Source organism: Centruroides sculpturatus, unplaced genomic scaffold (genome assembly GCF_000671375.1).
Source record: "Centruroides sculpturatus isolate CEXI.00-Female unplaced genomic scaffold, Cexi_2.0 scaffold1911, whole genome shotgun sequence".
Lineage (NCBI taxonomy): Eukaryota > Metazoa > Arthropoda > Arachnida > Scorpiones > Buthidae > Centruroides > Centruroides sculpturatus.
This window is the reverse complement of record NW_019386056.1, coordinates 28,638-42,891: the sequence shown is the minus strand read 5'-3', so window position 1 is coordinate 42,891 and position 14,254 is coordinate 28,638. Positions and strand designations below refer to the sequence as shown.

At 28.9% G+C, this 14,254-nt stretch overlaps 1 protein-coding gene across 1 annotated transcript in view; it reads right to left on the bottom strand.

The window, feature by feature from the left end:
- Positions 1 to 2,557: 2,557 nt before the first annotated feature.
- Positions 2,558 to 14,254, bottom strand: part of LOC111613359 (coiled-coil domain-containing protein 94-like) — an 18,444-nt gene continuing 6,747 nt past the window's right edge. Inside the window, exons 3-6 of the mRNA XM_023354706.1 lie at positions 13,430 to 13,564; positions 10,578 to 10,759; positions 8,372 to 8,513; positions 2,558 to 2,878 (exon numbers count right to left, since the gene is read on the bottom strand). Coding sequence (XP_023210474.1) covers positions 2,828 to 2,878; positions 8,372 to 8,513; positions 10,578 to 10,759; positions 13,430 to 13,564 — 510 coding nt within the window. The 3' untranslated portion in view covers positions 2,558 to 2,827. The remainder of the gene's footprint in view (positions 2,879 to 8,371; positions 8,514 to 10,577; positions 10,760 to 13,429; positions 13,565 to 14,254) is intronic.

Here is a 14,254-nt window from a genome sequence, read left to right as displayed (position 1 = left end):
TGATGTGTAAGCTCTCTCTCGAATATTCGAACCTCGCGGGTAGGGTCGCGACTATTTTATACTTTGCCGTTACTTTATGAACTATACGGATTGAACCCGAGAGGGATTTGTATTCCAATTATTAACTATGTATAAATGTACGGAATAAACGGGTATTTTGTTAACGAACTTGGATTGGTGTGCGTTTCTTCCGACATTCTCCACTCCATACTGAACCCGAAGTCCTCGACAAGATCGCTCGTGATAATTCCCCATCCATCCGCGTATCTATCCGCGATAAATTGATAGATTGGTGTCAGATCCTGACAGGTGAAAGCATCTAACGATCCTTTCTCCTAACCCTTTTTTCCCATCCTTTAGACAAGCGAGACCGGACCTCAAGGTCTTGAGTCGAGTAAGTGGTAGGAGAGGGACATCCTCGTAAACATCCTACCCCCGATTAGTCTCACAATTCTACTGTAATTATAGTAATTTTGAGATCAGCAGAAAAACATGAACTGACTGCATTACAACCAAAGATTGAAAATAATTAGAAGTTGGAAATTTCAATATGTCCGATAAGTGTTTAATAATCAGAGCAACTTCTTTTGACAATCAACAATTCATTGAATATCCGTTCAAAAAAGTAGAGAGAACTTTCTGTTGTAACCGACAAAGAAGATCATCTACAAATATGTAGTCATTGTGATCCATTTAAACAAACTGGCAGTCGTGAAGACCACATGGGAATCCAAAATAAAAACAGAATTGGCTGAATTTATTTGAGGAATGTCATATTTACCAGTCTGTTGAATCCAAAGGATGTTCAACATACATAAGGAAAGTTTGTTAAAATTAAAATTTTTCAGTTATTTCTTTATATCATTTGTGGTCTCAATAATTTAACACCAGGAAGGATGTATTTTACTAATTCACAACTATAATTTATTTAAACTTCTTAATGCATTTGAAATTAAGAAAATATTTGTAGTGGATTTTTATCCTCTTGTTTTGACTATGCAACACCATCTTGAAAGTCAAAATGAAATATTTTTAGTGTAACATTGATCAGAAATCAACTTTTATTGCATGTTGTTGGTTATTATTATTTAAAGTTGGCATTGTGATACGGCCTTTGGTCGGTTAAGAAAAATCTAAGATAGCTACATAAGAGAAAGTTATTCATTAGTATGAAGTCGATGCCTATCTCCCAATTTATAAGTTTTTAGGATAAATTTTCTGAAGATTAGCTTAGAACAAAGCAAAGTAAATAGTCTTGTAAAATATTGTTTATCATTTCTTAAAACTTAATGAATTTAAGAAATTTCCTTTTATCTTATAAGAAATAGTGATCTTTAAAGTACTGAGAAAATTAAGCTAAGTGAATATAGCAGTTAAGACTCTGAGAGAGTAACATCTCACCAATTTGGTCAAAAAAGCATTGAGGAAGGAAAGGAATAATCGTTGGAAATAACTTTAGAATGGCAGAATCCCTCTGGATTTTTACACAGAATTTATAGATTTTCTCTCAAACATTTGGAAATGAAATTACCCTTTCATAATGATTTCCAACAAAAAAAAAAAAATTTACGTTACCCAGTCTTTATTCGTTTGTTAATTTCTTTGTGTCCAGTTTTATTTTGTAATTATTTGTAAAGATTTGATAGTGATTCCAAAGAATAACGTAAAGTAAACGTGTCAAATGTATAAGAAAATAGGCCTTGTAAGCAAGTAAAATTATGTATATTATTACATATTTTGGTTTAAAATCATATAATTAATGCTTATAATGTATAATAATGCTTATAAAGTAGACTGATTAATTTATAATTAGGGGTTAAAAAAATAAGTTTGAGATCTTTGACATTCACTAGGGCCTTCACTACTCTGTGAAAGCCATAAAAATTATAAGAATAAAATCTGTAAAACAATTAGAAATTAATGGAAAATTTAATTTATATTATATATATTTTTTATGTTGAAGAATAAATATTGGGGAAATAAATGTTTGAGGCTTCTTCTTGATGGTTCTACTGGAACCTCTTGGACTCTTGGCATCTCTACTTGAGCTTGTTTTCAAGCTTAGCTCCTTAGTAAAACAGTAAGTCCATGTAATTGGACTGCAATTTAAAAAAAAAAAAGCTGTAGACCTATAAATTCTACTGTCGTTCGTCTGTCTGTCTGTCCTTCCTCCATCTCTAAAAGGGAGTTAGATAGGTGAAAACGAAGACCAGGTATGGAAAGACTTTGTGTGGCCTTTCCATAAACGGAATTACATAAATGACCGGCAGGACTCTGTTGTAATCAGGAAAAGTATGATGTACAGGGGTAAAATATTACTAATTTGAGATCGAGAGCATATATTTTATATTAAATAATTTAAAAATATGATTAAAAATTGCAACCCGGCATTGTAACGATGTGACAATTAATAATTACTCGTTATATATACAATAAAACCTCCAATAACGTCCACCTGTAAACGGCGGACACTTTTTCATCGACAAAACTGCGTACAAAATAACCTCCAAATAATAACCATTTTTAACGTTCCTGTCAGTGGCCGTCGTTTGGAGGNTATGTATTTTGTGAATTACATATCCGATCGTCGATTACGGCTTAATTTATTGGACTTAAAATTCCTAACCATCACTATCGCTATCCGAATAAACTCCTAACATATTTAAACTGTTAGAAGATTGGGAACTTGTCCGAGAGTCTTCAGTTTTAACTGAACGAGTGGTAGTACTAATGGGAGTTGTATCGGTGACATTAGTTGTTGTTGTAGTAGAGGTGGTGTTTGTTGAGTTCTTTAATTTTACAAAATTCTTTAAAGAATTTGTGGATTTTAAACTTCCCCCCATGTATTTTTACTACTGTTTCCACTTGGTAATTTTTCCTAAAAAAGAAAAATGTTAGTAAAATCTATATGTTTTCATTATTATAATTATAAACCAATTTTTAACAAATAATTTTTATAAATATCAGAGCAAAACACTCAAATAATTATGAAAAATTATCACTATTAACAACTGCATTAAACAGCAATTATTTTAAAAAAATTTTCTTAATTAACAAATTTTGTTAAAACATTTAATATGAGTTTTTTTAACAAACAAATTATAAAAAAAATATTTCATTAAATCATTAAAAAATAAAGGTAAAATATCATCACTGTTGAAAATTTAATGAAAGTATTTTTAACTTACAATTATCATAATATAAGTACTCTAACATAAATAATTTTCATATAGGAAACCATATTATTTAACTATACAGGAAACTAAAATATTAAAATTATATATAATAATAATCTGTATTATAATTATACCAATAATAAAATTATAATGAGTTTTAAAATATTTAAATATTGATTAATAACAAATGTTTGAACTTTTTTTAAAACTTATTTTTGTAATTTTATTTATTACTGGTAAAATGAAAAATTAATCTTTCTGCATATCTCTCACACAACCTGTAAAATAACAATGTATATAATTATTGTAAAGCTCACGTTTTCTAAATTTATTTATTACTGGTAAAATGAAAAATTAATCTTTCTGCATATCTCACACACAACCTATAAAATAACCATGTATATAATTATTGTAAAGCTCATCTGTTTTCTAAATTAATATTAAGTAAGCATTTCAAAGAATAGTTCTTTCATCCTTCAAATGTATAATGCACCTCTCAAAGATTTAAAGCATCATTTCAAAGAAACTGGTTTAATTTTGCTTATTGAAAACAATATATTTTTCAATTCTCAGTGTATTTCCAAATAAACAAGCTTTGACAATAAACAAATTATCTAAACTTTGAATACAACTAAACAGCAATATAATCTTTTTGAATATAATTCTTCCTTCCATGCCCACTTCTGCTAGCAATTACAATGGAAATTAAAATATTTAAATGAAATAAGAAAGTGAAATATCTTTTGAAGACCATGTAAATTTCCTTTTGAAGACTGCTTTATAAGCTTTCATATGTATTAAATTTGTACTTCTTATTGAAAAAGTAATGGATTATTTTATAATTGTAAATTTGATTAAAAAAAAAACACCTTTAACAATCCAGCAAATAAAATTTACTAAAAAATAAAAATGTTTTTGATTGTTTTTAACCAATCTTCCTCAGTTACCATAAAATAGAATGTGAACGTAGACCGTAAATTTAAATATAAATGAAAATGAGAATTCCGAAATACATAAATAACTAAAAATGTAATTGCAGACAATAAAATAAATAACAATTCTTTGTAAGGTGGTATTGCAACAATTGGAAAACAACATACTGCCCAAATTTCAACACATTATTTTAAACACTAGATACGTGGACGATATATTCATCTTATGGTGGAGAAAACCAAACTAACAGCATTTTTGGAAGCGATCAATAATAACCCCTATGGATTATTCCTGCAATTAGACCAGGAGAGTGATACTACTGTAAATTTCTTGGACATTTCCATCACTTGCAAACATGAAGAAATTTGGACCAACATATACAGAAAACCATGTACTCTTCTTTCTGTTGGTTGGTTTGTCAAGAAATCCATCAATCAGCATTAAGTAGTTGCCACTGCAGTCAATATTGATAAAACAAATTTATTTTTAAATAAATTAATTTTGTCAATTACAGTACTTAATAATTTGTATATTAGTTTTGTTGTTTTCAGTGCTGAAAAGTAATGTGTTTATTTTACTAATACACTTAAAACCTGCCTGAAGTGGAACCTTAATAAAATGGAAACATGCCTAAATGGAAAAATTCTTAGGAATAGCAATTTTCTGTGTTATAAACAGAAACCTGCCAAACCAAAAAAATATTCAGTACTGTATGAGTCCAGTTTACACAGGTTTCACTGTAATTACTTTTTTTTATTACAGTTTCTAAAAAATTAAAACAGTCAAAGAAAGTTTAGAATCAAAAATAAAAGTATTTATTACTTTTAATTTATTACTTAAATAGATAGTGTTGTGTTAAAAATAATGCAAAAAGTCTTTTAATTAACTCATGATTAACAAAATGTGCAATTCAGAGTACAGGATGAAAAACAGGTAGTTTTAATGGTTAAAAAAAAAACTAAATCGCTAGATAGCATGTGTGAGAGCCGAAATCTTATTATTAAGGAAGAAACTTTAACCTAATATATTTTGCTAAAATTAGAAGAAACTTTAAATTAATGTAAAATTTTGTTGTTCCAAATCCAGATAATTTTTCAACAAAATTACTGATTAAAGAGGAGATTAAACTGTTTCCCACAGATTTAGTTCCTTGTTGGAAGTGACACATCAACTGTGTCACTTTAACTTAACGGGTGAAAATCGTTGATTGGACTCAACATACTAAAGCTTTGAATGAACACGTGGAAAAAACCCAGAAGAGACCCCGTATAAATCGGAGGGAATGCTGACGATGACAATATTGCTCCTGGACCCTTAACCGAAAGAAACGCCTGACTTGGATTAATCCTTACCCATCATCTGGACTAAGACTTCCAGCACCTGAACTCTGATCCTGTAAACTCCTGAACTCCACTTCACCAAAGATCCTTCATTGAAGACCGGCTTGGACCACAGGTATTTGTCACCACGTGAACCATATGTAAACTCTCTCTCTCGAGTTGTTAAGCTTAAACCTCCTCACTCTTAATAAATCCTAAGATAAATAACCTTGTATATAGCTTTATAATTAAATAGATATTTGTTAAATGAATAATCTTGTGGAGTGCATTTCTTCTTTCCTTTCGTCTCCCAACCGAATCTAACCTATGTATGCGACTGCTCACATGAAAGAAACAGTTTCTGTGTCTGTCCGTAAAGATACAGTGGTGTCAGTCCTGACAAATCTGTCATTGCAGTCTTTGCTGACACAATGTCAACCCTTCGGTCCTGTGGTGCCAAAGCATAGAGGGGGGGCCCTTGGTATTGTCACACATGCAAGTGCCTGATGTGAGAATCGGAACAAAATTTTATAATTAATATAATTAAACATAGATAGTTTTACATTGATCTAGATTAGGGCTGTTTTCAGATCAGCCTTTCTTCAAAAAGAAACTCTAACCCATTTCCTTCATCTTTGAATGGAGAAAGCAAATGAATGCTGTTTCTTTATGTGAAAAATAATTTTTACTACGTGGGAACGTGATAATTATATGTTTTAAATTTAATTTTCACTCAAAATCATTATTTAATTACTCTGAGAAAACAAATCTAATTTTTTACATGTTGTTTACATTAACGGAAGCCACATTCTTTCCCTTTTCGTCACTTTTGTGTTGAAGAGGGAAATAACTTCTCTTCAAAGGACCTTATCTCATTTTAACAACCATTTGGGTATCTAACCCCCTATGTACGCTCCCACACATCCCGTTAGCGAACATGAATTGAGGACTGCTATTGGTCAGAATTTCAGATAAAAATAGGCAATTTCCTCTGATCAAGGAGTTCTCCAAAAGTTTTACTTGTATTCCAATCCCCGAGTCTTCTTCGTCCAAAAATTTAACTCCATTCACCCAACAGTTCCCACTTTGATCAACATCATCTTCCTTGATTCCACCGCCATTTGTTCTATGCCATCATTGTATCGTCGCCCAACTCTGAAGACTACTAACCAATCAACAGACGAGGTAGTACATGTTTATTTGATGTAAAATCTCTCTCTCTCTCACTCAAATAGATAGGGAATTACAAACCCCTTGCTTATCTGTAATTTATTTTTATTCTTAATAAATTTTGTTTCTTTGATTTAAAATGGACTCGTTACTGAACTCAACTCCACAGCAAAGTCTTATCACAGATCTACAATCCCTTTCTCTTGGAAAAGATTATTATTTTATTCATTAGTGTGCCTAACACTCTAATTAGGCTGGTGTCAGAAAAAACAACTCATAGGGACGTTTTACGACTTTTCTATGACAAATTTCTTTATAATATTAAAAACCTACCCTGCAGGCGGATCTTTCCATTCTGAGGCCAAACGAATAAGAAAAACCATTTCTTACCCACCGGATTCCCACAATGATGTGTTTGTCCCATAGACTTAACATTATATCTTTGCCAATCTGCCATGCCTGAATCATTCAACCTTTCTCAAATCTCTTTAGCAAAATCAGCTACAGGGTAACAGCATGAATTTGATACCCAAACCATATTTGTACTCTCAACTATTCTTTCAAACAAAGCTGGACAGTTTTTGAGAGTCAACAATATATATATATTATCAATGAAAACAAAATAACCAAACTTAAACATGCTTCTTAAAACCCTTACTTCACATTCATTTTTCTTACTCCATCTACATTAATTCAATAATTTTCTGTAGTTATCATAACATGGTTGTATTGTAATATTGTCTGTGATTAATTTTATCATGATTTATAACATAAAAAGTAAATTTTAAAGAAATTACAAAATTCATACAGCTTTGCAACAAAATATGCATGTAAAATTTATCAAAACATTTGTACAGATTATTTTATGAAGTGGAATAGAGAAATTTAGCAAAAAAATACTACTAATTGAACAAAATATTGTTTTATTATAATATGCTTCTTGTTTAAAGTGTATTGGTGAGCTGTATAATGGCTCCTTACTTCTAGACTTATCACACTGTCATCAGATACAAGACCAGCCATTTTCCAGTAGTATGCATTTTGGATTTAGTCCCTCAGTAGCATTTTTACAATTATTCAAAGATAAAAATCAGTAAGTTAAACTGCCATTAATACTATTAGCTTAGATCTTAATATAACTTACATATTTTGCAAAATTGACATGGAGTTGTAAATATGTAAGTTATATTAAGATCTAAATTAATAGTATTAATGGCGGTTTAACTTACTGGTTTTTTCTTTGAATAGTTGTAAAAAAGCTGCTGAGGGACTGTAAGTCTGAAATGTATACTACTAGAAAATAAATTGATATATTGAGGCTGATCTTGTATCTGATGACAGTGTGATTAGTCTAGAAGTAAGGAGGCCATTATACAGCTCACCAATACAAGATATTGTTTTGTTATATATATAAAAAAATTAATTTATAAAGAATTTTCAAGACAATTTTTTAATATTCTGTATTTTATATTTTAAAAATTAGACGTTGTTGGCACTTCATACATTTAAATTAAGATTTTCATTCATATTAACATATTTATTTCATTATATTTTAAAAAAAATGTGTGTGTACTAAAATATAAAATTTTGAAACTCAAGTTGTTCAAATTATATTATTTATTTCATTTTTTTTCACTGAAATGATCCCAACAGTTCTTTCTAATAGTTTTTTTTTCAAACATCTATTTAAGTAACTTATATTACATTTTTAATGAATGTATAATTTCTTTTAGGTAATCATTATACATAATAATTTCAAATAAAAAAAAAAACTTCAGATAAGATATCAGTAGGATTATTCTTTTTCGCTCGTTTAATTATTGGTTTACTATCCTTTTTGTCATCTATTATTTCTTCTACAATTTCCTCAGATGTACGTTTTAATGATTTTTCATCAGATTTTCCAAAAACTTCCCTGTAGAGAATATATTTAAACAGAATTAGACTTTTTAAATAGTTAATATTTCAATTTAAAAATTTTAATTGTAATTGTATAAAAATTCAAATCACAACAGCACAATGAGAATGCAAAAGTAATTGTAATTTGAAGTCTTACAATGATATAATCTTTTAATTTTTTACAATAATGTAAATAAATTTCAAACAAATTAAATTTACTTTTTCAATTTAGCAAAATTATTGTCTTTGTTTGACAACTGTAATTTAAAACTTGAAAATTACTGAATATTTAAGTTTTGTATGTAGATAAAATTATTCTTATAAAATAAATATAATATTTTTTTTGAATAATTATAAAATAATAGTTTAAAATAATTTAATATAATTAAAACACATTTTTATATAAATTTCTCTGCTACAATGAAATATTTTTAATGCTACGAGGGTTGTCCCAAAAGTAATGCACAATGCGCTCTAGCAGGCATTGTAGGCAATGTAGACAGTTGATCGAAGCATCAGTGTGTAGATTGAAGTCTTACAAACACATTGGTATCATATTGTAGTGGGATTCGTTTAAAGGGAAAATACCAAAAATTCAAAAAGACAATGAGAACAGTCTGTCGGGTCGGATTTCAGCAATAGAGCAACATGCATATATTTGCATTGAAACAGTGTGCAGAAAAAAGTACCCGAAATTCATGCTGCGTTAAAAGTGTGTGGTAGGTTTACTGTAAATCATAGCACAGTAGAGAGGTGGCACACGAAATTTTGAGAAAGTCCAACAAGCATTGAAGACGATCCATGTGCGGGATGGCTGTTTACTGTAACAGCTGATAACACAAATGCTTCAATTGCAACGTTGCTTGACAAAGACTGGAGAATCACAGTAAGAAACAGGAATCTCAAAAACGAGTGTGCATTGTATTTTAACACAGGTGCTAGGCAAATGAAAGGTGGCGGCATCAGTGCACAAATCGTTGAACTTCTCAAAAAATATGGCTGGGAACAGCTCCACCACCTAGCTTAGAGTCCTGATCTGAGCCCACCTGAATTCAATCTCTTCCTCAGGCCAAAGGAACTCCTATGGGGGATTTTTCAATGTTGGAAGAGCTCCAAAGAAAAGTGACTTGAGAGATTTGGATGCTCAATAAGAAGGGGATGCTGAACGGAATCCAAGCACTTCCGCGCCACTGGCAAGCGTGCATTGATAAGGAAGGGGATTATTTTAAAGGCCTGTAATTACTTGTATCTTCTTCAATAAATATTTTTCGAGTTAGAGCCAACTGTGCATTACTTTTGAGACAACCCTCGTATTTTTAAAATTAATCTAAACTAATTTATTTTAAAATGTTAAACATGTAAAAATACCTAGATAAACCTTCACCAGCAAAATTATATTAAATTTTAAATGTTATATTGTATTAAAATGATTAAAGTCAATAAAATAGATACTCAAATAAAAAATCAAACTACATAAATTAGGTATATTACAAGTATTCAACTATAAAGACCTCACAAACCAAGATCAGTTAAAATCCCAATAGACTTTACTCATACAAATGTTTTTGTCATTTATAAATAGACATCATCAGATAAACATACAACTAAAGTCTACTGTGATTTTAACTGGCCTTGGTGTCTTTATTACATTTAACCAGTTAGTGCAGTGGCAAATCTATTCTGTATGCTACAAATTATTTTTATACTGTTAGAAACTATTTTGTAACAATATAAAAATAAATATTTTCAGTACACAGTTGAACTTCATGCATTAACTAAATCTTAAAGTTTCTTTTAATCCCAATTTATGAATCAATTGCTTTTTTCAATTTCTAACAATATTTTCAGGTAAAAAAAAATCTACATTAAAGATCCTTCATAACAAATGTGACTTCAAAAAACTTATTATTCATTACTTTTAGCCTTAGTTATTCTATTAAATAACCTAACCAATTTTTACCCTAAATGAAAAACTGGTTAGATTTTCACAATTTAACATATCCATATCAAATTGTAATTATAAAAAAAAAATTGATTTAAATTCTACCTATTTTATGTAATTTTAAAATTAAATAATTACCTAATAAAAGCTTCATCCTCTTCCTCTTGTTTTACTCTTAAATTTTCCTCATAAACAGCATACTGCTTTAGCATATTATCAAAATCTACTTGTGCATGTCTTTGATTCAAATCTCTCAATTCTTCTAGAGACTCTAACAGTTCCATTTCACGTTTTGATGCTTTTGTTCGATTTTCTAATAACTAAAAGAAAGAAATTATATGCAGTATTTAAAATTAGTTACATTACAATAAAACTTTACTGTATTTTAGTACAAATAAGAGCATGCTCTTATAAATGGAGCACAATGTGTCTTTCAAAAATTACTTTGTTTACTTTGTTATATGTTCCTATTTGTTTGGAAATACAGTATTTGTTGGGCTGCAATTTGAAAAACTTGTAGATCTCTAAATTCCCACTATCATCCACCATCTATCCTTCCTTAATCTTGAAAATGAAGTTAGATAGATGAAAGCCAAGACCGGATATGAAAAGATTAGGAGCAGGCGGTCGCAATTAACTATATGCAAACTTCCAATGTAAACTGGAAGTCATGTTATTTCAATTCAAAAATTTTTCTTTGAAAGGACTTAGATACATGACTTGCACGACTCTATTGTTAAAGAAAAAGTATGATGTACAGGGGCAAGACACTACTAATTTGAGGTGGAGAGCATGATTAAAAATTGCAGCCCAACAATGTGACAATGTCACAATAAATAATTGCTCATTTAAATTAAGTGTTTATAACATGCTATATTAATAAATAGTCAATCCCAAATAGAAACAATATATTGACATCTTTATATTGGCTAAATAATTCTATTAACCTATCCTGTGTTATTCCCCATATTGGGGTTGTAACCTTTGTTTGACCCATCAGGTTAAACCTGATATATCTTGTTACAGTATTGGTATATTTTTGATACTATATGTCACTATGCATCATAATTTTTATATTAAAATGTACTTTTGAAATATAATTTTTTTGTTCTTATATTTTTCAACATATTTATTTTGTTTGTACAAAATAAAAAAATAATTTTTAATGATACAATAGCCATGATTATTATTTAAAAAAAAATTTTGTTAGGCTTAACATTGGCGGCACACACAACAGAGAAAAATTTCAACATGGGATAGTTTAAAGGATTTATTTATTAATTGAAAATATATTTTAGAGAGAAAATTTCTTGGATGTAGTAGCAGAGTGATATTAAAGTTAAAATATTCTTTATCCGAAAATACAATTATAATTGATAAAGTAGATCAGTTTGAATTTCTATATCTTAGTAGTAAATATGTTCAACAAATTATTCTAGAATATTTTTATGATGTCATGCATTATTGTTTCCTAATATAAATTATATCTCAATATTTTATTACCCTTAGAAATTGTAAATAAAAGTGGTTATTCCAATAACATATAATTTTAAAAAAGTTTAAAGTTCTAAATAATATAAACAAGTAACTGATAATTTTATTCTTACTTTCATAAATTACCATAAAATCTGAAAAGCTAAGTTCATTCAAAAACCAGGAATTTTATTTAGTTATTAAAATTTTATACAAAAATTTTAAAGAATCCATTGACATTTTCAATTAAATCTGTAAGATTACCAGATTAGCACTTTTATATTTTTGAAATATATAAAAAAAATTGATGTAAAAGATTACAAAAGTTCTCTTCATTTTTCTTCCTTATATTACCAGAAACAAATTTATAATATAGTTGAAAGTTCGAAAGATTACATATTAATAATTTAAAATGTATAATATTAATAGTCTAGCATTAATCTCATAAGTTTAATAAAAATTATTGCTCTACTTATAAAGAACAATTTCTTTTTATTTTTTAATCGACATTGATAAAGTAAAGCAACTTTAAATTCTTTTATCATCACATCACTGAATTAGTTTCTATAACATGCAAATTCAATTCTTATTAAAATTTATGTTGACATAAATTAGTTAAAAAGAATTAAAAAAAATAAAATAAAATAATAATAACTGGCATAGTACACAGCCACCAGTGTAAACCGAGTATAACCCACGAAACCCAACACATAATAATAATAATAAAATAGCCTTTAAGTGCCGATTTTGAAAAGAAAAAAGTTACTGATATATGTATATTAATTTATGGTTAAAGTGTACCTAGGTAACCTCAATGGTGGTGTGTCCGACTGTTCATGCTCCCGATGGATTCCTCCTGGAGGGGAGCTGCTGACAAGCCACTGAGTGTTTAACATCACTAGTTATCACTAGTTATTGATTCACAGTAGTTTTTAAACAAAATTTAAAAAAAAAGGAAACGTCTACTAAAAATATAGTTAAACTAACCTAACCTAAGCGCCACCATTGGGGTTACTTAAGTACACTTTAACCTAATTTATTTCATATGATTAGTTCAATTGACTACTTAAGCAAATTATTGAAAACTGACAAAANAGGAAACGTCTACTAAAAATATAGTTAAACTAACCTAACCTAAGCGCCACCATTGGGGTTACTTAAGTACACTTTAACCTAATTTATTTCATATGATTAGTTCAATTGACTACTTAAGCAAATTATTGAAAACTGACAAAATTGAAATGATACAGTTAAAGAATATAATTTTAACGTATTTATTTATTGTAATTAAATCAATAACAATAATAATTGAAGCTGGAACTTCCACAGTATATAAAGACACTAAACACAATCTTTTCCAGCAACTAAATTTAGTTCCTGGAAGTGTAAGGTATATTCAGTGTCATTATATATTGTAATTAAAGTTATGAAGCATAAAAAAATGCCTTATTTAAAAAAATTTTGATAAATTACTACTTTCTATTATTTTTAAATAATAATTAATGAATGCAACTTACTTTCATAGGGTTGCTTTTTTCTTCCTCTTCTATTTCTTTTGCCTCTCTTTCTGCTTGTTCTTCAGCAAGTTTCAAAGCTTGAAAATTTCTTGTGGCACCATTTTCCACAACATAATCTGCATTTTGTGGATCAGTCTAAAAATATTTTTAAAATGTAAAAAGAAGTGTATTAAATTATGTAATTTTCTGAATTTAATGAACACTTAATATTACTTATAAGTATGTATTCCATAGTTAATTTTTTCATTTATGATTAAGTTATTATTTGTTTATCTAACTGAAGTTTTTGAATTATTTTTATGCACTACTTTTGGTCCACAAGAATACAAGAATGTAGAAACAACGTAAGAATACATTCTTTATACAACACTAGCTTACCTGTCGCGCATTGCTGCGATCTCAGAAGAAACGAAATTCAAACAAACTCGTTATAATAAAATTAAATTTTCATTTTATCATTTTTATTGAAACTTATTATTATTATTCATTTTCATCGGGAAAACATTTCAAAGTGTCGTTTCAATTCTATTTATTTATTGGAGTACTTGTGGATACACAATATTTTTTGTTTTTCAGTCTGGTGATGAACTGCTACCCGTTATTTTTTGGAGGGGATTTCCCTTCTAAGCATTAAGGTTCGTATATCTCCATTTTTCTGCCACCACCTACAACAAACGAAGGTATGTACAGTGCTAGTTTATTAAACAAAGTTTACACGTTTGTTGCTGTAATCAGTGGTGATATTCGAAATATTTAACAAAGGGTTCGCTAACAGAAAATTTTTCCTTAACAATTATTTTTCACTGTTGAACGATTTTAGAATCT